The sequence below is a fragment of the Aotus nancymaae genome, unplaced genomic scaffold, assembly GCF_030222135.1.
Source record: "Aotus nancymaae isolate 86718 unplaced genomic scaffold, 86718_ANA_hifiasm-v0.15.2.pri h1tg000057l, whole genome shotgun sequence".
Taxonomy (NCBI): Eukaryota; Metazoa; Chordata; class Mammalia; order Primates; family Aotidae; genus Aotus; species Aotus nancymaae.
The window spans coordinates 41,235,758-41,260,286 of record NW_026988471.1 but is presented as its reverse complement, the minus strand read 5'-3'; the positions used below and the strand labels follow the sequence as shown (position 1 = coordinate 41,260,286).

Genomic DNA, 24,529 nt, shown 5'->3' with positions numbered 1-24,529 from the left:
AATAGACTGAAAAAACAGTTGAATTCCCTAATGATAAAATTTATTGTACCATGAATTTAGTCAAACAGCATATTTTCTGAGTACCATGATTAGGCAATGTAGTGATTTTTTTTTTTTAAAGACACACAGCACACTTGCTTCCTAGCTGGAGAGACAGACGGCTAAATGTACAGTCACTACCTGATGGGCTATGTGCATTGCTAGAGATAAGCACTGGCTGCTGTAGGAACACCAGGGAGAAACTCAGCCATGCTAGCAGACCTAAGATAAGGATTCCCTGGAGTGGTGATGCTTGAGCTCAGACTTGAAGGCCTGGTTGATGTTGGCTAAGAAAGGAGGGTAGATGTGCAAAGGCAAGAGGTGTGAGAAGATTGAGGACTGTGTTACTTTCCATTAGTTGGAGCAGATGGTGCAAGGCGGAGAGTGGCAGATCTGAAGCCTTGCATGTTAACTCATGAATATTAGCTCTTATCTGAGAGTTGGGAGTCAGCAATACCTCAGTACTCAGAGTATTTGAGTATTGCTGCTTTTAGTACTTCGAATGTGTTTGTATTCATGACTGCAGACTTAAACACTTAGCTTATTGTTTCAGGAAGATCTTATATATAGTCTAGATACTTTGAAATGTCCCTACTTTGATTAACTCTTTTGTTTTGGCCGGGCTTAGAGGCTCATTGTCTGTAATCACAGCACTTTGGGAGGCCAAGGCAGGTGGATCACTTGAGGCCAGCAGTTCTCGACAAACCTGGGCAACTTGTTTAATGTACATGTTGGAAACTTTGTGTGCATAGAAGTATCATTGTCCTGATGTTTGCAGTGGGTACCTAGTACACAGTAATTAAGTAAAAAGAATCTGAGTTGAGCACTGGACAAATTAGTTACCTGTGGTTAGAAAATAGCAAATAATGGTATCAGAATGAACTACCTCACTTTTCAAAAATATAATCTGTTGAGGCAGCCCCCAATGCAGCCACCACCGAGCCTGCCACAGCCTCTGAGCAGAGGATGGCTATACTTCCCATGTATGCTGATCTTGGCAAATCTGCCAGGGATGTGTTCACCAAGGGCTATGGATTTGGCTTCATAAAACTTGATTTGAAAACAAAATCTGAGAATGGATTGGAATTTACAAACTCAGGCTCTGCCAACACTGAGGCCACTAAAGTGACTGGCAGCCTGGAAACCAAGTACAGATGGACCAGATATGGCCTGATGATTATGGAGAAATAGAACACTGACCACACACTGGGTACCAAGATTGTGTGGAGGATCAGCTTGCATGTGGACTGAAGCTGACCTTTGATTTGTTGCTTCTCACCTAACGCTGGGGGAAAACAAGCTAAAATCAAAACCCGGTATAGACAGGAGCATATCAACCTGGGTTGCATTGTGGATTTTGACATTGCTGGGCCTTCAATCTTGGGTGCTCGAGGGCTGCATTATGAGGGCTGGCTGGCTGGTTACTGGGTGAATTTTGAGACCGCAGAGTCTTAAGAGACCCAGAGGAACTTCGCTCTTGGCTACAAGACTGATGAATTCCAGCTTCACACTTAAGTGAATGATGGGGCAGAATTTGGCACCTCTATTTCCCAGAGGTGAATAGGAAATTGGAGACTGCTGTTAAGCTTGCCTGGACGTCGGGAAACGTTAACACTCACTTCAGAATAGCAGCCAAGTATCAGATGGACCCTGATGTCTGCTTCTTGGCTAAAGTGAACAACCCTAGCCTGATAGGTTTAGGATACACTCAGACCATAAAGGCAAGCATCAAGCTGATGCTGTCAGCTCAGCTGGATGGCAAGAACATCAATCAATGCTGGTGGCCATGTCTAGGACTAGAATTTCAAGCATAAATGAATATTGTATAGTTGTTTAATTTTTAACTTTTTTGCAGTATAGCTACGTTCAGAATTTAATGTCTCTTTTAACATATGTCTGAGATGCAAGTATTGCTGAGTATCATGTTAGACCTCCAGGTTAAAGATGATTCAAAAAGAGTGCTACCTTTTCAGAGATACAGAAGAAATCCAATTCTAAAATAGATCCTTTTAGCTGTAGACTTGGGGGGAATTTGGTGGCCCTTCTAGGGATGATGGGTTTAAAAAAATCTAGAAATGGCTGCAAGTGGAAGCTGATCAAGTATAGGCACTTTGTAAATTTGTATTGACTAAATGAATGAAACTGTGACTTCCTGATAGTTGAGCCTTGGTTTCCTAACCCCAGTTATTGAGCAGCTCATTGCTTCGTGTGTGTACAAATTCACCTGACAAGGGCTTTTTTATTTTTATTTTTATTTATTTATTTTTGAGGTGGAGTCTTGCTCTGTTTGCTCACTGCAACCTTCGCCTCCCAGGTTCAAGTGATTCTCATGCCTTAGCCTCCCCAGTAGCTAGGATTACAGGCATGCACCACCACGCCTGGCTAATTTTTGTATTTTTAATAGAGATGGGGTTTCACCATGTTGGCCAGGCTGGTCTCCAACTCCTTACCTCAAGTGGTCCGCCCGTTTCGGCCTCCCAAAGTGCTGGGATTACGGGCATGAGTCACTGTGCCTGGCTAAGGGACCTTTTTAGACAGATCTTCATGACCTGCTCCCATCCCAGTCCTTCATCTCCACTCTTATACCAAAAGGTCTGCAAGGTGTGATAGCTGCTTCTTTTGTACCATTTTGGGGTAGAGAGGGTGGATCTGATGAAGCTGGTAATTCAGGATTGAATGCCTTCTCATGTTGTGCTTTTTTGCCCTTGCACTGGAGTATGAAATAGCTTCCAGGAGCTCCAGCTATGAGCTGGGGAGAGGCTGTGTGATTGTAATCACATGGTGACAACACTTAGAATCTAAATTGGACTTCTGTTGCATTCTCACCACTCAATTTATTTTTTAGCAGTTTAATGGGTACATTTTAGAGTCTTTCATTTTGTGTGGAATTAGATCCTCCCCTTCAAGTGCTGTAATTAACATCACTTAAAATAAAACTTGAATAAAATATTGAAACCTACAAAAATTAAAAATATCATTTGTTGAAATTCATCTTCCCAAATTCTTCTGTAGGTAAAAACTATCTTGAAGCCAAAATGGTAAAATACTATTAAAGAAAAGAATTGTTACCGCTTTTTGTAGGATGATCTTGTTTGAAGAGGTAGATTTCTTGATGTCCTTTCTAGTCTCATAATTCCTTTTTTTTTTTGGGAGACAGAGTCTCACTCTGTTGCCAGGCTGGAGTGCAGTGGCGCGATCTCGGCTCACTGCAACCTCCACCTCCTGAGTTCAAGCGATTCTTCTGCCTCAGCCTCCCCAGTAGGTGGGACTACAGGCGTGTACCACCATGCTGAGCTAAGTTTTGTAGTTTTAGTAGAGATGGGGTTTCACCATGTTGGCCAGGATGGTCTCGGTCTCCAGACCTCATGATCTGCCTGCCTCAGCCTCCCAAAATGCTGGGATTACAGGTGTGAGCCACCGCACCCCGCCTTCATAATTCTTTTACTAATTAATTGCCACTTAAATAAAAAGGAATAGAACCCATGTGGTAGTTATATATGGAATAGGAACAGATTATTGAGCTTGATCTTGTAGCGTTATTTAGGCAAATATGTATATGATGGGGTGGTGGTGAAGGTGCAGGAAGAGATTGCAGCACCTGAAGATTAAGGGGGCCCACCCAGAGTGGAGAATGTGGGGCCAAGGAGTGCAGGTGCTGTCAGGCCTGGGTTTCTGCCACTCTCATCTCTGGAAAGTTTTTAGCAGTGAGAGTCAGAACCACAGATTTTTTATTTCTTCTCCTGTATGTGTATGTCCCCTACAGCATGGTAGTCTTCTGAAAACATACTCCCTGGCTCTGGTGAAGAGAAGTGCACCCTGATTTATGGGTCAGTCAGAAAGAGATGATGTCCCCAACTCTCGAGAGCCTCAGGCAAGGCGCACACAGAAACACCTCTGGTTTGTCCATGGAGCCGGTTCAGAGCTAAAGAAAAAGCAACCCGAGTCCTCTATTAGGGGGTAATGAACAGGAACACTGATGCATGGGATGGATGAAATTCTTTATGTAAATTAGCTCCTAGAAGATGATGTCTACCTTTTTATCTGTTAAGAAAATCAAAGGAAAAAAGAAAAAAAAAAAATCAAAGGAGCTGGACGCAGTGGCTCACGCCTGTAATCCCAGCACTTTGGGAGGCCGAGGCGGGCAGATCATGAGGTCAGGAGATCGAAATCATCCTGGCTAACATGGTGAAACCCCATCTGTACTAAAAATACAAAAATTAGCCGGGCATGGTGGCGCACACCTGTAGTCCCAGCTACTCGGGAGGTTGAGGCAGGAGAATCACTTGAACCCGGGAGGTGGCGGTTGCAGTGAGCTGAGATCGAGCCACTGGACTTTAGCCTGGTGACAGAGTGAGATTCCATCTCAAAAAAAAAGAAAGAAAGAAAGAAAAAGAAAAAGAAAAGAAAAAAAAGAAAATTGAAGGAATAGTCAGAGAGACCATTTTCTGTAGTCAGATGTTTCAGGGTGCCTTTTGTTTCTTCACTTGCCTTTCCATTTAGGGAAAGCCTGAACACTGGGCAGCGGCCCAGTGTTGTGCCCCTGTTTAATCTGTGTAGGGCATCTGCTCGCATCGTGTTTTATTTTGTTAACTTTTTAAATGTAATTGCTTTCACTTCATCAGGTATCGGGAACTTTCCTCATTTTGCTTGTGCTGGTCTTTCCATGCCAAATTAAATTGCCACTTTCTTAAAGAAGCCTTCTGTGGTCTCCCACATGAAGGAAAACTCTGAACTTAACACATATCAGTTATAGCATTTATTACTTTCTACATTCTATTTTTGAGTTTTTAAGGATAGGGTTGTTGTTAGGGAGGGTATATCTTACCCTTTCCTAGGTCGCAAACTTTAAGTCTGTCTTCTTTTTAAAATCTTTTTATTTTGAAATGATTTAACAATTATTTATTTATTTATAGTTAGAGACAGAGTCTTGGTTTGTTGCCCAGACTGGAGTGCAGTGGCGCAATCATGGGTCACTGCAGCCTGAAACTCGGGTGCAGGCAGTTCTGCCCCGTCCTGACTAGCTAGGGCTACAAGCATGCGCCATCATGCCTGCTATTTTTTTTTTTTCTTGTAGAGATGAGAGTCTCGCTATGTTGCCCATGCTGGTCTCAAACTCCTGGCTTCAAGAAGTCTTCCCACCTCAGCCTTCCAAAATGCTGGGATTACAGGTGTGAGCCACCTTGCCTGACTTGAAATAGTTTTATACTCACAAGAAGTTGTAAAAACAGCACAGAGAGTTCTGTTACACCCTTCATCTGGTTTCCCCAATGATAACATCTTACATAACTATGCTTAAGTTCTATCTTTAATTTATCTTTTTTTTTTTTTTGGAGGAACAGTCTCACTCTGTCGCCCAGGCTAGAGTGCAGTGGCGCGATCTTGGCTCACTGCAACCTCAACCTCCTGGGTTCAAGCGATTCTTCTGCCTCAGTCTCCTGAGTAGCTGGGACTACAGGCGCATGCCACCATGCCCTGCTAAGTTTTGTATTTTTAGTAGAGATGGGGTTTCACCGTATTGGACAGGCTGACCTCAAACTCCTGACCTTGTGATCCACCCACCTCAGCCTCCCAAAGTGCTGGGATTATAGGCGTGCGCCACTGCCGCCCAGCCTAATTTATCTTTATATACCTCTCTGTGGCTCTGTAGAGCCTCACATACAGTAGGCACTCACTCATGAGCTTTATTGCATGATGAATGAATTAACAGGCTCCATGGGCTTAGAGCCATATCCAAGTTAATATGTTGTCATCCCATCCTGACTCCAGGACATTGCATCATCCTGGCTACGAGTGACCTGTCTCAGAAAACTCAGACTGAAGCCATGGGCATTTTCTGCCTCCCTTTGTGCACACTTGGTTGACTTGCCAGGCAGGGAGGGTGAGAAAGGACTCTGGGATAAATGCCCACAGACTGGGATTTGTTTCAAAATAAGACATGAGGAAAGTAGATGAGGGTGTGGAGCAGGGCAGAACTGGTTTTTGGCCAATGGTGAATGGGGTTGGATATTTGGGGGAGTCATAATACCATTCTGTCATCTCTTTTTTTGTTGTTGTTTTTTTGAGATGGAGTTTCGGTCTTTGTTGCCCAGTTTGGAGTGCAGGGGCGCAATCTTGGCTCACTGCAACCTCCACCTCCTGGGTTCAAGCAATTCTCCTGCCTCAGCCTCCCGAGTAGCTGGGACTACAGGCATGCACCACCACGCCCAGGTAATTTTGTATTTTTAGTAGAGACGGGGTTTCACCATGTTGGCCAGGCTGGTCTCGAACTCCTGACCTCAGGTGATTGGCCTGTCTTGGCCTCCCAAAGTGCTGGGATTACAGGCGTGAGCCACCACGCCCAGCCATTCTGTCTTCTCTTATATGTTGAATGGTCTCAGTTCTTCATCTGTAAAACTTTAAGAAACAAAAGCCTACCACACAGAGTATCAAAACTGTTTCTTCCTGAGATATTTTTTGTTTTTTTGTTTTTGTTGTTGTTTTGAAATGGGGTCTTCTATGTTGCCCAAGCTGCTTTCTGAAGTTTTAGAGTCTGTCTGTACAAACTCACACAAGCGGGACAGAGCGCCTTGCAAGACACTACCTCAGGCTGTTCCACAATGCACCTGAGTCATGTATTTACGTTGAAAATTGAATTATGCTAAAAGGAGTCAGAGAAGATAAGGGTTATTTGTAGTAATTGCCTGTAATTTTTCACAGAAACACACTTTGATTGAGATTTACATACGATGGATAGCCCCTGTCTTAGCAGGCCAGGTATTGTTGCCTTTGCATTTGCAGTTAGAAACTTGGTTGTTTCTTTGTAGAGGGTCATCAGTCCCTGTTTCACAATAAAGAGAGAATGTAGATCTGGTACCTCCGTTACTGAAACAGATGACAAGAGGAACCACAGAGGGGAAACTATGTTTAGGAGGCAGAGCCCAGATTCCTCTGGCAAGGGCGATAGCAGCATGTTCCTGTCTGCTAAGGGAGAAGTGAGAAAAGCAAAGGTGGAGGTGATTCCAGGAAGAAAAGAGATCTGGCAGAATAATAGCAGCCCTTTAAAAACTGGGAGAGGAGCCCATTTCTCTGTGGCCAATCCCAATGACTTTGAAAGAGTGAACTTTTCATTCATCATTGTCCTCGTCCTGCCACGTATCCTAGTGAAATGGCCATCCAAACGTGAGCATGAGGAAACAAAATGGTATCAAGTGAGGAACGTAAAAAATTACACATACATTGACTAGCTGTAGGGACATCCATGAATCCCAGGCGTGATTTAATGTATGACTTAGTAAGTACATATATTTTGCTTGTTTAAATTTTTATTTATTATAAGGAGTTTCACTATATTGCCTGGGCTGGTTTTGAAGCCTGAGCTCAAGTGATCTTCCTTCCTCAGCCTCCCAAGTAGCTAGGAGACTACAGGTACATGCCACCACACGTGGCTTTGTACATCTTTTTTTTTTTTTTTTTTTTTTTTTTTTTGAGATAGAGTCTCTCTCTGTTGCCCAGGCTGGTGGAGTGCAGTGGTGTGATCATAGTTCACTGCAGCCTCAAACTCCTAGGCTCAAGTGATCCTCCCGCCTTTGCTTCCCGAAGTGTTGGGTTTACAGGCATGAGCCACCATGCCCAGCCTTTTGTATATACACACATGCACACACACACACCATCTCTTTCTGACTGACACATAAATTGGGGTGCGCTTCTCTTCACCAGAGCCAGGGAGTATGTTTTCAGAAGATTACCATGCTGTAGGGGACGTACACATACAGGTCATATATAAAACCCAGACATATATATATAAGATGTTTTTGTTTTTTTTTTTGAGGAGTCTCACTGCAACCTCTCTCTCCCTGGTTCAAGCAATTCTCCTGTCTCATCCTCCTGAGTAGCTGGAACTGCAGGTGCATGCTACCACACCCAGCTAATTTTTTAAATTTTCAGTAGAGACGGGGTTTTGCCATGTTGGCCAGGCTGGTTTTGAACTCGTGACCTCAGGTAATCTGCCTGCCTTGGCCTCCCAAAGTGCTGGGATTATAGGTGTGAGTCACTGTGCCTGGCCAGCCTTGTAAATATTATTAACCTGCCATTTATTATCTGTGTGACATGATCTAGTTACTTCTCTTTCTCTCTCTCTCTTTTTTTTTTTTTTTTGAGACAAAGTCTCTCTTTCACCCAGGCTGTAGTGCAGTGGCACAATCACTTCTTACTTCAGCCTCAACCTCCCTGGGCTCAAGCAACCCTTTTACCTCAGCCTCCTGTGTTGCTGGGAGTACAGGTGTGTACCCCCATGCTTGGCTAATTTTTTTTTTTTTTTCTGTATTTTGCAGAAATGAAGTTTTGCCATGTTGCCCAGGCTGGGTTCAAGTGATCCTCCTGCCTCGGCCTCCTAGTGCTGAGCCACTGCACCTGGCCATATTATTTTTTGAGGGGGGTGTAAAAAATGATTGCAGTCTATTGCCTTTCATCTCATACTGATGTATCAATATTTATGTCTTCAAAGAAGTTATATTTCATTTCTCCCTGCCACAGCTGTTAAGTTTTATCTCAAAATTCTATTCCAGTGTTAACATAATTAACAAGTAACAACGTTATTGGAGTTTGGATTCATATAACGTTTCCTTATTGCATATCATATATGTTGTGATATTGTACTATATATTAAACATACTATATATTATTTTAAATATTATATATGTACATATTACAGGTATATAATAAATACATGTATATAATTATATTTCAGATAGTTTTCTGTGTTGGCTTATTGCTTGTGTAGTTCATTTAGCTTTTTCAAGTCAGCTATTCAGTAAAAATATTCAGCTTTCAGCTGTACATGTATATGTATAATTTTTTTATTTTTAATTTTTATTTTTTTTAAAAGACAGGATTTTGGTCTGTTCCCTAGGCTGGAGTATAATGGTGCAGTCATAGCTCACTGCAGCCTCAAACTCCTGGCCTAAGTGATCCTTCCGTCTCACCTCCCAAGTAACTGGTACTACAGGCACATGCCCCACATTGGCTTATTTTTTGAAAATATTTAGTAGAGATGAGATCTGACTGTATTGTGAGATCTCACTATATTGCAACATCTCCTGGGCTCAAGCAATTCTCCTGCCTCAGTCTCCCAAAGTGTCGGGATTACAGACATGAACCATTGGGGCCAGCCACAGCTGTTTTTATATTAATTTTCATAGTTGTCCTTGTAATATTAAATTTTAATCAGGTTCTTTTTGGCATTATTGTTAGAACAGTCTTCTATTTTTTTTTTTTGAGACGGAGTTTCGCTCGTTACCCAGGCTGGAGTGCAATAGCGCAATCTCGGCTCACCGCAACCTCCGCCTCCTGGGTTCAGGCAATTCTCCTGCCTCAGCCTCCTGAGTAGCTGGGATTACAGGCACGCGCCACCATGCCCAGCTAATTTTTTTTGTATTAGTAGAGACGGGGTTTCACCATGTTGACCAGGATGGTCTCGATCTCTTGACCTCGTGATCCATCCGCCTCGGCCTCCCAAAGTGCTGGGATTACAGGCTTGAGCCACCACGCCCGGCCAGAACAGTCTTCTTTAATTCTTGTGAGGTAAAGCAGAATGTAAGTCAAAATTAAAGTCAGAGTCAGCACCGTTTTTGTTTTTGTTTTCCCATTGAACCCGCGGGTAGTGTGGCTGAGCAGTCTAATGTGCGGGGCGTGGTGGCTCATACTTGTAGCCTCTAGCACTTTGGGAGGCCAGGAGTTTGAGACCAGCCTGAGCAACATAGTGAGACCTCAGCTCTACAAAATATAAAGAACATAAAAAATAAAAAAGTTCTGTATTAAGACTCTAGCCTCCTTGGGGGCATAGATTTGAATTCCACCACTGCTCATATATTTGCTTTTTAAAATTGTAGTAAAATACACATAATATAAAATTTACCATCTTAACCATTTTTAAGTATACCATTTAGTAGTGTTAAGTACAATATATTCATATTGTTATGAAACAGATCTTCAGAGCTTTTTCATCTTGCAAATCTGAAGCTCTATACCCATCAAACAACTCTTCTCTTTCGCCTTTTCCCAGTTGCCTGTAACTACCATCTTACTTTCTGTTTCTGTGAATTTGACTACTTTAGATACCGCATACAAGTAGAATCACATAGTATTTGTCTTTTTGTGACTGGCTTATTTCCTTATTTTACTTAATCTAATGTCCTCAAGGTTCATCCATCTTTTTTTTTTTTTTTTTTTTGAGACAAAGTCTTACTCTGTTGCCCAGGCTGGAGTACAATGGCACGATCTCGGCTCACTGCAACCTCTGCCTCCCTGGTTCAAGCAATTCTGCCTCAGCCTCCCAAGTAGCTGAGATTACAGGTGCCCACCACCACGCCTGGCTAATTTTTGTACTTTTAGTAGAGACGAGGTTTCGCCATGTTGGCCAGGCTGGTCTCAAACTCCTGATCTCAGGTGATCTGCCTGCCTTGGACTCTCAAAGTGCTGAGATTATAGGCATGAGCCACTGCACCAAACCTAATTTCCTTTCTTTTTAGGGCTGAATAATATTCCATAGTACATATATTCTATTTTTTTGTGCGTGTGACAGAGTCTCACTTTGTTGCCCAGGCTGGAATGCAGGGGCATGATCTTGGCTCACTGCAATCTCTGCCTCCCTGATTCAAGCAATTCTCCCCCCTCAGCCTCCCAAGTAGCTGGGATTACAGGTGCATGCCACCATACTCGGCTAATTTTTTTTTTTTTTTCTTTTTTTGTATTTTTAGTAGAGATGGGGTTTTGCCATGTTGGCCAGGCTGGTCTCGAGCTCCTGACCTCAGGTTATTCACCAACCTTGGCCTCCCAAAATGCTGGGATCACAGGCATGAGCCACCATGCCCGGCTGTATTTCAATTTTCTTTATTTATTCTTTTGTCAGTAGACATTTAGGTTGCTTCCACATCTTAGTTATTGTCAGTAATCTTCATTTGCATTTGTGAACATATGTATGCAAATATTTCTTTAAGACCCTGCTTTCAATTGTTTTGGATATATACCTAGAGGAGTGATTACTGTATCAGATGATATTTCTGTTGTTAATTTTTTGAGGAACCTCCATACTGTTTTGCACACTGGCCACACCCTTTTACAATCCTACCAGCAGTGCTCAAGATACTTGTGATTTTCTGGTGTGATTTTTTTTTTTTTTTGTATAGTAGCCATGCTATAGGTATAAGGTAATATTTCATTGTGTTTCTGATTTGCATTTCTCTGATGATTAATAATGTTGAGCATCTTTTCATATGCTTATTGACCTTATTAACTTTGGAGAAATGTTATTCAAATCCTTGGTCCAGGACAGTCTCTTCAAGAAATGGTGCTGGGAAAACTGGACATCCATATGCAAAAGAAACTAGACCCTTATCTCACTGTATAAAAAGATCAAATCAACCTGGCTTAATGACTTAAATCTAAGACCTCAAACTATGAAACTAGTACAAGAAAACATTGGGGAAAATCTCCAGGACATTGGAGTAGGCAAAGATTTCTTGAGCAATACCCCACCAGCACAGGCAACCAAAGCAAAAATGAACAAATGGGATTACACGCAGTTAAGAAGCTTCTGTACAGCAAAGGAAAGAAACAACAAAGTAAGGAGACAACCCACAGAATGGGAGAAAATATTTGCAAACTACCCATCCGACAAGAGATTAATAACTAGAACATATAAGGAGCTCAAACAACTCTAAAGGAAAAAAATCTAATAATCATACTTAAAAATGGACAAAAAATCTGAATAGCTGTTTCTCAAAAGAAGACATACGAATGGCAAACAGGATTATGAGATGCTCAGCATCATTGATCATCAGACAAGTGCAAATCAAAACTACAATGAAATGTCATCTCTCTCCAGTTAAAATGGCTTTCATCCAAAAGACAGACAATAACAAATGCTGGCGAGGATGTGGAGAAAAGGGAACCCTTGTACACTGTTAGTGGGAATGTAAATTAGTACAACCACTATGGAGAACAGTTTGGAGGTTCCTTAAAAAACTGAAAATAGAGCTACCATATGATCCAGCAATCCCACTGTTGAGTGGGTGTATACCCAAAAGAAAGGAAATCAGCATATCAAAAAGATACGTGTACTCCCATGTTTGTTGCAGCACTATTCACGTTTGCCAAAATTTGGCAGCAACCTAAGTGTCATCAACAGAAGAATGGGACTGAGTGCTGTGGCCCACGCCTGTGATCCCAGTACTTTGGAAGGCTGAGGCAGGTGGATCACTTGATGTCAGAAATTCAAGACCAGCTTGGTCAACACGGCAAAACTCCATGTCTATGAAAAATACAAAAATTAGCCAGGCATGGTAGTGTGCACCTGTAGTCCCAGCTACTCGGGAGGCTGAGGCAGGAGAATCGCTTGAACCTGGGAGACGCAGGTTGCAGTGAGTCTAGATCACGCCACTGCACTCCAGCCTGGGTGACAGAACAAGATTCCATCTCAAAACAAAACAAAACAAAACAAAACAAAAAACCCAGATGAATGGATAAAGAAAATGTGGTACACATACACAATGGAGTACTACTCAGTCATAAAAAAGAATGAGGTCCTGCCATTTGCAACAATGTGGATGGAACTGGAGATCATTATGTTAAGTAAAATAAATCGGGTACAGAAAAGCAAACTTCTTGTGTTCTCACTTATTTGTGGGAGCTAAAAATTCACACAATTGAACTCATGAATATAGGGAGTAGAAGGATGGTTATCAGAGACATAGAAGGGGAGTGGTGGTGGTGGGGAAGTGGGTATAATTAATGGTTACAAAAAAACAGAATGAATAAGACCTAGTATTTGCTAGAACAACAGAGTGACTATAGTAAAAAAAAATCTTACATTTAAAGGTAACTAAAAAAGTATAATTGGATTGTTTCTAACACAAAGGATAAATGCTTGAGGTGAATTTGAGGCTGCAGTGAGCCATGACTGCATCACTACACTCCAGCCTAGGTGACAGAGCGAAATTCTGTCTCTTAAAAAAATTAAAAATAATTTAAAAAATATGTTTATATTTACCACCCCATTTACTCTGATGTGATTTTTATGAATTGCATGCCTGTATCAAAATATCTCCTGTAACCCATAAATATATACACCTACCATATATCCACAAAAATAAAAAATTAATCTAAAAAAATCCTTTGCCCATTTTTTAATTGGGTTGATTGTTTTTGTTATTGAGTTGCAGGAGTTCTTTTTTTTTTGGTGGGGGGTCAAGCTGTTCTTTATTTTAGGGAGAGGGTAGGGGAGGAGGCTCAGTCTGTCTTTCTTGGCAGCGGCTTTCCTCATGGCGGCCAGGGCATTGCTTAGCTCCTCCCGCTTCCTCTTGGCGTGGATGTGTGTCCCCACCCTTTTCTTGATGAACTTGAGGGCCTATTTGTCCTTGGAGACCTTCAGTAACTCCATGGCGTGCAGCTTGTACGGGGCAAAGCCACACACCTCCTGGATCATGTCCCGCACGAACTTGGTGTGTTTGGTCAGATGCCCGCGGTGGCGGCTGTGCCTGTGCTTGCTCACGTTCTTGGTCACCTTGTGGCCCTTGTTGAGGCCCACGGCCATAGGGTAGTGAAGAGCCATGGCTGCTGCTCTCCAATGGCGGCCGTGGTGGAAGCTCAGGAGTTCTTTATATATTCTGTACATTAACTCTTAATCAGACTTGCAAATATTATCTCCCATTCTGTAGGTTGCCCTTTCACTCTTGATTGTATCTTTTGTTGTTGTTGTTGTTGTTGAGGCAAGGTCTCACTCTGTTGCCCTGGCTGGACTGTACTGGCAAGATCATGGCTCACTGCAGCCTCGACCTCCTGGGCTCAGGGAATTCTCCCACCTCAGCCTCCCAAGTAGCTAGGAGTACAGGCACATCCCACCACTTTCTGCTAATTTTATTTTATTTATTTTTTGTTTATTTATTTATTTATTGAGATGACGTCTTGCTCTGTTGCCCAGGTTGGAGTGCAGTGGCACAATCACAGCTCACTGCAATCTCTGCCTCCTGGGTTCAAGCAATTCTCCTGTTTCAGCCTCCTGAATAGCTGGGGTTACAGGCATGCACCACCATGCCCAGCTAATTTTTTGTGTTTTTAGTAGAGACAGTGTTTCACCACGTCGGCCAGGCTGGTCTCGAACTCCTGACCTCAACTGATCCACCTGCCTCAGCCTCCCAAAGTGCTGGCATGAGCCACTGTGCTTGCCCCCCTGCTAATGTTAAAACATTGTTTGTAGTAGAGAAAGGGTCTTGCTATGTTGCCCAGGCTGGTCTTGAACTCCTGGGCTCAAGCAGTCCTCCCACTTCAGCCTCCCAAAATGCTGAGATTACAGGTGTGTGTCACTGCCCCCAGCACACCAAAAATGCTGTTCTAATGTAAATTCTGGAGACCAAATGATTGACATATACCATTTAATCTTTTTATTTAATTTATTTATTTTTTTGAGTCAGAGTCTCGCTGTGTCATCCAGGCTGGAGTGCAGTGGTGTGATCTCGGCTCACTGCAACCTCCGCCTCTCAGGTTCAAGCAATTCTCCTGCCTCAGCTTCTCGGGTAGCTGGGATTACAGGTGCCTGCCACCACGTCTGGCTAATTTTTGTGTTCTTGGTAGAGACGGAGTTTCAGCATGTTGGACAGGCTGGTCTCTCTCGAACTCCTGACCTCGTGATCTGCCTGCCTTGGCCTCCTAAAGTGCTGGGATTATAGGCATGAGCCACTGTGCCCAGCCCCATTTAACCTTAACAATGGACACTGTCATAAAATCATTAGCATTTTCAAATACTCCTTTTAGCCGTAAAACCCTATATATCTGGGTTTCATTACCTGTGTAATTGCAACTTCGTAGTTGTGTGACCTTGGAAAAGTGCTTAACCGTTCAGCCTCAATTTGGTCATCTGTAAAATGGAGATACTAGGGGAAATACATACTTCATAGATTTCTTGAAAAGGATCAGACAAGATGAGGTCTGTAAAGTGCTTAGCATAGTACCCAACTGAAAGGCATCAGTCAGTGGTGAATATTTTTATTAGGCATGCATTCATGAACATCTACAAGTTTGGACCTCAGAAGAAATCAAAATGGACTTCAAAAGAATGTGATGTCTCTTAGTATCTTTAGTTTCTTTTTTCCTGTGTAATTTTACGGAAGTAACCGCCGGGAGTGCCCAATTGTTTGCTTTTGTGCTCAGTGAGCAGTACTCTGTTTTTCAGCAGTTGTCAGTGGTGGCATTGGTGAGAGTGCCATTTGGAAACATGGGGAATTTTGGCAGGCATGGTGGTGTTTGTTGCTGGAGACTGCCTTGGCATGATCGAAGGTGAAAGTGCTGCCTGGGGTTTCTCACTGATTCATCCCTTTGGTGTGGAATTCTGAATAAATTGCATCTGACCTGGAGTGTGGGCAGGCAGAACCCTGAGGACCTCATTACAGACAAGCCTACTTCTTTGAAATTCCCTTACTGAGAGATTATTCTACACCATTTGGATTTCCTCCTTTTTAGTCTTAACAACTTTGGCTGCTGCTGGAAATAATTAGACAGAAAATGTTATGGTATTTTGGGCACAATTAACATTTTTACTCTTCTGAAATTAATAGGATTTTAGGATTTTAGAGCTAGGAAGGTCCTTAGAAGATCCGTGTAAATCTGCCACTTGATGGTGAGGCTTGTCCTTCAGAACGGGAAGAGCACAGAGCCTCTGATGTCAAGTGCAGTGCCCTTGCTTGTGTCTGACTAGAGGAGAGACATAGTATGTTAGCTGGAGAACTGGTACATCTTATCCACACGCCAGTCTAAGAAAACTATTATTATCACTGCTGTGTGCTCCTGCAATCCCTTTTAAGTGCACATCTTACTACTACCTACTATATTTGCCAGTTTACTACCTAGGATAGCAACCAATTTAGAAATCTAGGCTGGGTGTGGTAGCTCACGCCTTTAATCCCAGCACATTGGAGGCCTAGGCGGGTGGATCGCTTGAGGCCAGGAGTTCAAGACCACCCTGGTCAACATGATGAAACCTCATCTCTCCTAAAAATACAAAAATTAGTTAGGCATGGTGCTGCACACCTGTAATCCTAGCTACTCGGGAGGCTGAGGCAGGAGAATTGCTTGAGTCCAGAAGGTGGAGGTTGCAGTGAGCCAGAATTGTACCACTGCACTTCAGCCTGGGTGACAGAGTGAGACCCTGTCTCAAAAAAAAAAAAAAAAAAAAAAAAGAACTCTTAGTGGCTTAATACAACAGCAGACTTTTTTTTTTTTTTTTGCAATGATAGTAAGTACTTTAGGTTTTGCAGAGCTATATGATCTCTGTCATGACCACTCAACTTTGCCGTGAAAACAGCCATAGACAATGTGTAAATGAGTACTCATGGCTTTGTTCCAATAAAGCTTTATTTATGGCCACTGAAATTCAAATTTTGTACATGTCATAAAATGTAATTCTTCTTTAGATTTTGTTTTTTCCCCCAAATCATTAAAAAATATTAAAAAATAAAATTCTCGTTGGAGGAGGAAATGCTTAAGAATAACCAGGACAGCTGGGCGCAGTGCTCATGCCTGTAATCCCAGTACTTAGGGAGGACGAAGCAGATGGATCATGAGGTCAGGAGTCCTAGACCAGCCTGGCCAATATGGTGAAATCCCGGTTCTACTAGAAAAATTAAAAATTACCCAGGCACGGTGGTGCACTCCTGTTGTCCCAGTTACTCTGGAGGCTGAGGTAGGAGATTGCTTGAACCTGGGAGGCGGAGGTTGCAGTGAGCTGAGATCACGCCACTGCACTCCTGTCTGGGCAGCAGAGTGAGACTCTATCTCAAAAAAAAGAATAACCAGGACAGTGTTGAAAAGGAAGAACTCAATTGAGTGATACATTTAACTAGACATCAAAACAAAGTACAGTTATTTCTCGGTATATGTAGGATGTTGGTTCCAGTACCCCCCACATATAACAAAATCTGCATGTACTCAAGTCCTTCGGTGGACCCTGTGAAACCCAAGTGTATGAAAAGTTGGCCCTCTGTATAAGCGTGTTTTGCTTCCTGAGAATACTATATTTTCGATCACATTTGGTTGAAAACAAACTGCCTATAAGTGGATCCTTGTGATCAAACTCATGTTATTCAAGGGTCAACTGTAATTAAAATTGAGAGCAGCATGGTATAAGGTAGAAAGGATTGATCAGATACACCTGAGTGAAGTTCTGAACTTTGCACTCTGGAAAGTGGAAAACCCAGAATTTTACTCAGGTATGATTGGTAATTTAATGTATGACAAAAGGCACCATTTCAAACCAGTGGGGGAAGAAATTAGGAACCATTCTTAGATTGCATGCCATATGAAAAAAAGAAAAAATGGGAAGTGGGCAGGATTTAGACCCCAGGCTGTGGTTTGTCAAACCCTGTTACCAAGAAATTTATAGGCAAAGGCTCTGGAATTGTTTTCTAAAATAGGTATTTCAAGGAACAGTAGTCCTGGCCTGATACTCTGCATGCCCTGAAGGATATTCCTACTGTTTCTGAGCAGATTAAAGGCTTTGTGAGCAAAGGATACAGACAGGTCACAGAGTGAACCCTTAAATGTGTGCAAAGATGCTCAGCATCCCTCAAAATAAGTTAGCGCTTTTCATCTTTCAGAGTGGGAGAGACCTCCAAGTTCAATAATACTTTACATTAGTGAGGCCATGGGGAACAGACACTATGCATTGCCTGTGGGCAGGTAATTTAGTACAACCTCTGTAGTGGTAGCTTGGCAAGATCTATTGAAATTACAAATACATATGTATCTTTGACCCCGTAATTCCAAGTCTCAGATTTATTCTACTGATGTATCTGCTCATGTAGGAAATGATTTACAACTAAGAGTATTCATTGCATTGGCTGGGCTCATGCCTGTAATTCCAGTGCTTTAGAAGGCCAAGGTGGGCAGATCACTTGAACCCAGGAGTTCAAGACCAGTCCAGGCAACACAGCAAGACCCCATCTCTTAAAAAAAGTAAAAAAAAAAATTAGCCAGGTGTGGTGGTGTGTACCTTAGTCCCAGCTACTTGGGAGGCTGAGGTGGGAGGATTGCTTGAGCCTGGGAGTTCGAGGCTGCAGTGAGCTGTGATGGTGCCACTGCACTCCAGCATGGTTGACGGGAGTAAGACCCTGTTTCAAAAAAAAAAAAAAAGAATATTTATTACATCATTGTTAATGTTCATCTGTTGGACTGATTAAATGAATCACAATACGTTCAGTGGAACACTGTGTCACCATGTTTAAGAAATGAGAGAAATCTCTATTTGCTGATGGGGAGTATCTCCAAGATATATTAACCAAACCAGGCAGGACAGTTAGTGTAACACGCTAGCTATTTGTGTATGTATGTATCTCCTTTTACACAAATAGTTATATGTATCTGTATATATGTATATATATATATATACACATATATATGTATATGTATATATATACACATATAAGTAAAAATTTTTATTTATACATACATCAAATAGCTCTGGAAGGATGCATAAGGAAGTGATGATATTTATAGCCTCCAGGGAAGGGAATTGGATGGCTGGAATAGGGTAAGAGGTGAGACTTTTCTTTTCGAGGCAGGCACCTCACTGACACACAGGTGAGAGTGCAGTGGTGTGACCACAGCTCATGCAGCCTCAACTTCCTGGGCTGGAGCACTCCTCCTGCCTCATTTTTTGTAGAGAGGAGGCCTCATCATGTTTCCTAGGCTGGTCTTGAACTCCTGGGCTCAAGCAATTTCTCCCACCTTAGTCTCCCAAAGTGCTGGGATTACAAGTATGAGCCACCATGCCGGCCTGAGACTTCTTTCTATACTGTTTTTTCTTTTTTAAACCATGTGATTTAAACCACGCGAATGTGAATACCTATTCAGAAAATAAACGTTAATAAATAAAGTTAATCTTTACAGCCCCATAAAGCCCTACAGTAGGGAAACATGGTTAATTGTATTTGCTCATTTCCATGAGTAACATCCAGTACCACTTGTGTTCTGTGGAATGCACTTTGAGTAATTCTTTTCAAAATCTTGCCCCACCTACTCTCCTCCCACTTACTCCAGTTTCTTCTCTTTCCATTGTACTTCTAATGTTTGGGTTCAAGTTAGTGGTGAGAAAGAATTATGTGGAGAAAAACAAGTGATGGTGTAATAATTGTAACTTTTAATTTAGAATTAAAAAAATTTTGAGCTGGGCATGGTGGCTCATGCCTGTAATCCCAGCACTTTGGGAGCCCAAGGTGGGCAGATCACTGGAGGTCAGAAGTCCGAGACCAGCCTGGGCAACATGGGGAAACCCCATCTCTACTAAAAATATAAAAATATTTGCCGGGCTTCATGGCGCACGCCTTTAGTCCCAGCTACTTGGGAGGCTGAGGCACAAGAATCACTAGAACCCAGGCAGCAGAGGTTGCAGTGAGCTGAGATTGTACCACTGCACTCCAGCCTGGGCGACAGTGAGACTTTGTCTCAAAAAAAAAACAAAAAACAGGCCAGGCATGGTGGCTCACGCCTGTAATCCCAGCACTTTCACGGTGGGCAGATCACAAGGTCAGGAGATCAAGACCATCCTGGCGAACATGGTGAAACCTCGTCTATACTAAAGTTACAAAAAAGTCAGCCAGGTGTGGTGGCATGCGCCTGTAGTCCCAGCTACTTGGGAGGCTGAGGCTAGAGAATCGCTTGAACCCGGGATTTGGAGGTTGCAGTGAGCTGAGACAAAGCAAGACCGTCTCAAAAAAAAAAAAAAAAAGAAAGAATCCTACCCCTTGACTGCAGTGTGCTGCATAAATGCAATTATTTTCATTGCATGCAGTAGTGCAGAAAGGCTGGTAAATATTGCTCTAGGTAAAATGTGGTCTTTAAAAAATATGTACTGTGTAAAAATGGTGATGGAAGACAAAGTAATTGTGGTCTTTGGGAAAATCCTAGAGGCTGTTTTGGTCCAGTGTGGGATTCCTCGGCTTTGTTTCCGCTGGGAGCCTTTTGAGGATGGTTGTGACCTGGTGTGTTCCTGGTGAGGGCACTCACCCAGTGCCCCATAAGCTTGCTCAGTGCCAGTGTCTCCCACACAAGCCTATTGGAAGGAAGGGAAGAGTCACATTTCAGGAAATGATCTTACATTGACTATAAGTTACCAAGAAATAGCCCATCAAAAAACTTAGATAGGTCCACATTCTGTAGGAACAACGCCCTTCTCATCCACCTCATAACTGGTATGACAGCGGAGAACCACTGTGCTCCAAGAGTAAGTTAAATTTCATGTTGCAGCTAGCTGAGGATAAGTTAATTTCAAACCACCAAATAAGAGAGTTATTTTTTAAAAAGTATTAGTGGCAAGTAAAAAAATATATATATATATCATTTTAATAGTATTGCAGTATGGAAGTAAGAACTTTATCAACTTGAATTTTTTTTTTTTTTTTTTTGAGACGGAGTTTCGCTCTTGTTACTCAGGCTGGAGTGCAATGGCGCGATCTCGGCTCACTGCAACCTCCGCCTCCTGGGTTCACGCAATTCTCCTGCCTCAGCCTCCTGAGTAGCTGGGATTACAGGCACGCGCCACCATGCCCAGCTAATTTTTTTGTATTTTTTGGTAGAAACGGGGTTTCACCATGTTGACCAGGATGGTCTCGATCTCTTGACCTCGAGATCCACCCGCCTCGGCCTCCCAAAGTGCTGGGATTACAGGCGTGAGCCACCGCGCCCGGCCCGAATTTTGTTTTTTAAGTTTTCAAGACAGGGTCTCTCTGTCGCCCAGGCTGGAGTGCAGTGGTGCTGTCATGGCTCACTCTATCCTTGACCTTTCCAGGCTCAGCTAATCCTCCCACCTGAGCTTCCCATGTAGGTAGTACTACAACAAGTGTGTGTCGCCACACCCAGCTGATTTTTGTATTTTTTTTTTTGTAGAGACAGGGTTTCACCATGTTGCCCAGGTTGGTCTGGAACTCCTGGGCCCAAGCAATTCACCCAACTCAGCCTTCCAAAGACCTGGGATTACAGGCGTGAGCCACTGCACCTGGCCTCAGTTTTCACCTGAATTGATTTGTTGTTCTGTTGCGTGCGTCCTGGTGGTCTGATGATGTTGATAATGTTGTCTGTTCTTTATGTTTTCTGGAAAAGTAACTGAATTAGTATGTCAATGTAGTACTATCTGAAGAAATCTAAGAGCTATTAAAATGCTTAAAAATAAAATGATCAATTCTTCTTTTGTTCTCTTGACAGGATAATTGAAGCTATCTGCATAGGTTGGTTCACTGCAGAGTGCATCGTGAGGTTCATTGTCTCCAAAAACAAGTGTGAGTTTGTCAAGAGACCCCTGAACATCATTGATTTACTGGCAATCACGCCATATTACATCTCCGTGTTGATGACAGTGTTTACAGGCGAGAACTCTCAACTCCAGAGGGCTGGAGTCACCTTGAGGGTGCTTAGAATGATGAGGATTTTTTGGGTGATTAAGCTTGCCCGTCACTTCATTGGTCTTCAGACACTCGGTTTGACTCTCAAACGTTGCTACCGAGAGATGGTTATGTTACTTGTCTTCATTTGTGTTGCCATGGCAATCTTTAGTGCACTTTCTCAGCTTCTTGAACATGGGCTGGACCTGGAAACATCCAACAAGGACTTCACCAGCATTCCTGCTGCCTGCTGGTGGGTGATTATCTCTATGACTACAGTTGGCTATGGAGATATGTATCCTATCACAGTGCCTGGAAGAATTCTTGGAGGAGTTTGTGTTGTCAGTGGAATTGTTCTATTGGCATTACCTATCACTTTCATCTACCACAGCTTTGTGCAGTGTTATCATGAGCTCAAGTTTAGATCCGCTAGGTATAGTAGGAGCCTCTCCGCTGAATTCCTGAATTAATGCATTGCAAATCAATTCTTGCATACACTTCATAGAAAGACTTGATGCTACTTCATATTTATGTGTTTCTTGCTGGGTGAGCACTGCAGTGGCATTGTCATCATCTTGGTAGGGTAAAAATTATCCTTCCCAGCCGAAGGGATAAAACGGTTTACTTATTATGGAGTAAATAGAATTGAGACTGCAAAGGAAGAGTAATGAGTCCTGGAGTAAACTTGAGGACCTTGCTTTTAGACTTGCTTTCCCCTTTCCTTGAATGATTACACATTTAAAATATATATATTATTTGAACATTTTAAAACAGAAAGGTACTATTTTCCAAATGTTTTTCCATCTTATGAATTCAGAAGAAGCTTGGAACTTATAGTGTTTTTTGTTTGAGAGTAACATTTTCATTTCTAAATGTTTTATAATTTCTCATATCAATGTCAGAAGTATCCTGGAAACATATGTCACATGCAGGAACTGTTTAACAAATAGTTTAAAAATTTGGCCAAAATTTAAACTGTATAGTGGAGCTAGATACAAGCAAGAATAGTATTTGAAAGACTTTTCCAGCATACTTCTCAATTCTTTGCTTTATTTTTGTGCCAATTATTCACTTTATCGTGCAGCTTCATGGAAGCTTGAGTATGTTCTCCCTTTTTCACTTTGGATTTCTTTGATCTCTTTACTGAAATGACTCAAAAGGTATTTAAGAATTGAAGAGAGCTTGTGTTGTTTAGAATTTATTGGATAATATTTGAATTGATTGCTGTTCTAGGTGATAACTGTACTAATATTTAGATGTATAAACAAGGACATAAAAATTATAATATGACTAGTTTGAGAAAACTATTACAGCTTCTTCTTTTCTTAATTTTCTCCATCAAACACTAGAGGTTTAATAAGACTCATCAGATGAAAGGATATTTGTGTAGCCATTTAGAACCAAAGTCATACTTATGTGTTGTCACTGGATTATCATAAAATGAAGAAATGAAATATTACTGTACTCTTAGTTGCTGTGTAGCTAGGTCCATATTAAGCCAGTAAAAGCAATGGATACATGATTATTTGATCTGATCTTTGACCATTGTGAATCACAGCTACACAAAATCCTTCTTGTGAGACTATTGAATAATATGCCATGTTAATCTGGATAGATTATTAGGACTAGATAATGTAAAAGTGATGATTGTTTAATAACTAAATTTTAGCAATAGGAATTAGAATTTTGCTTTTTCAAAACCAGTTACCATAAAGAAGTTAGTATATATAACACAAATAATATAAACACAAATAATTAGCGAAAGATTCATAAAAAATCAAATGTTGTACACAGTAATTTTGTCAGGGGTAGAGAAGACAGGGATTGGGAAATGGTGGGTAGGATGGAGGATCTGGATTTATTTTATCAAATAAAGGGTTACTAGAAGTGTTCATTAAAGGAATTTTAGCCATCATCTAGTTCAAACCTCGACTATTACAGGTAGGAAATCAGGGCAGGAGATGATATAATTGTGAAAGAGTCAGGGCTAACACCTGAATCTCTAGAAACCTAGCCCAGCAGTTTAATCTTCACATACCTCTGGGTTCCGAGAAAAGCCTAGAAAAATCACACTTCTTTGTCATGTCATGCTGAGATAATAATAGCAGAACTGTTTTCTTTCTCTTAATTTCCTTTCCTAAGCTTATGTTATACTTTGACCATTAAATATCTTGCCTTATCTTCCCTACTACTACTGGTATGCTACTTCTTACATACTCAAAAGAAATTTGATTATTTATTGTATATTTATTGTATTCTAATATAATTGAAATAAATGGCATGGATTTATTTTTTCTTACCTATTTGGATTAAAGCTTTGTGGTTCATGCAAACAATGTGCAGATGATAGCACCTCCATATTACTAATAAAAATATGATAACCATCAATTTTACTGGTACTGGGACCGCTTTATGTGAATATGTCCTATTTTCCCAAGTAAATTATAACTATCTTGAGAGCTGGGATCTTCTGTCATGCATACACCTTTATATCCCCACAGTGTCTGTTACAGACTTGGGCATAAACTGTTGACTGATTTGGGGGGAGAAACTTCTGTATGAAGAGACAAGGAGAAGCATATACATGTCCAAATATACACACAGACTTCATGCTACCCTTAGGTAACAAGTGTGAAATCTCTTGTTGGTGATTCCAGACTTTGCATAGGACCAATTTTCATAAAGAAGCATGTTGGATAAATACTAGTGGAATTTAAGCTACCCATTTATAAGGAGACAATGAGATGTGATAGAGTAGTTTATTCATAAATGAAAAAATATATATTAGGGTTTTGTCTTCATGGGCATTGTGGTTTTTTAGGAACAGCATTTTCTTGTAACCTTCCCTGAGTGTTGCTACTTTTATCATTGTTTATCTATTTATTTATTTTTTAGAGACAGAGTTTTGCTTGGTTGACCAGGCTGGAGTGCAGTGGTTTGAGACTGAGCTCACTGCAGTCTCAAACTCCTGGGCTCAAGCAGTCCTCCCACCCCAGCCTCCCAAGTAGCTAGGACTGTAGGTGTGCACCACCATGCTGGCTAATTTTTTTATTTTTTGTAAAGATAGGGGTCTCACTGTGTTGCTCAGGCTG

The 24,529-nt window shown here is 41.7% G+C and overlaps 1 protein-coding gene and 2 pseudogenes across 2 annotated transcripts in view; 2 read left to right on the top strand and 1 right to left on the bottom strand.

Moving 5' to 3' along the window:
• KCNG3 (potassium voltage-gated channel modifier subfamily G member 3) overlaps positions 1–23,825 on the top strand; it is a 55,736-nt gene extending 31,911 nt beyond the window's left edge. For both annotated transcript variants that reach the window (XM_012450614.2, XM_012450613.2), the window contains exon 2: positions 21,262–23,825. In XM_012450614.2, the coding sequence (XP_012306037.1) occupies positions 21,262–21,907 (646 nt within the window). In that variant the 3' untranslated portion in view covers positions 21,908–23,825. The remainder of the gene's footprint in view (positions 1–21,261) is intronic.
• Positions 1,006–1,853, top strand: LOC105716097 (voltage-dependent anion-selective channel protein 1-like; annotated as a pseudogene).
• Positions 3,576–13,624, bottom strand: LOC105716098 (large ribosomal subunit protein eL36-like; annotated as a pseudogene).
• Positions 23,826–24,529: the final 704 nt, after the last annotated feature.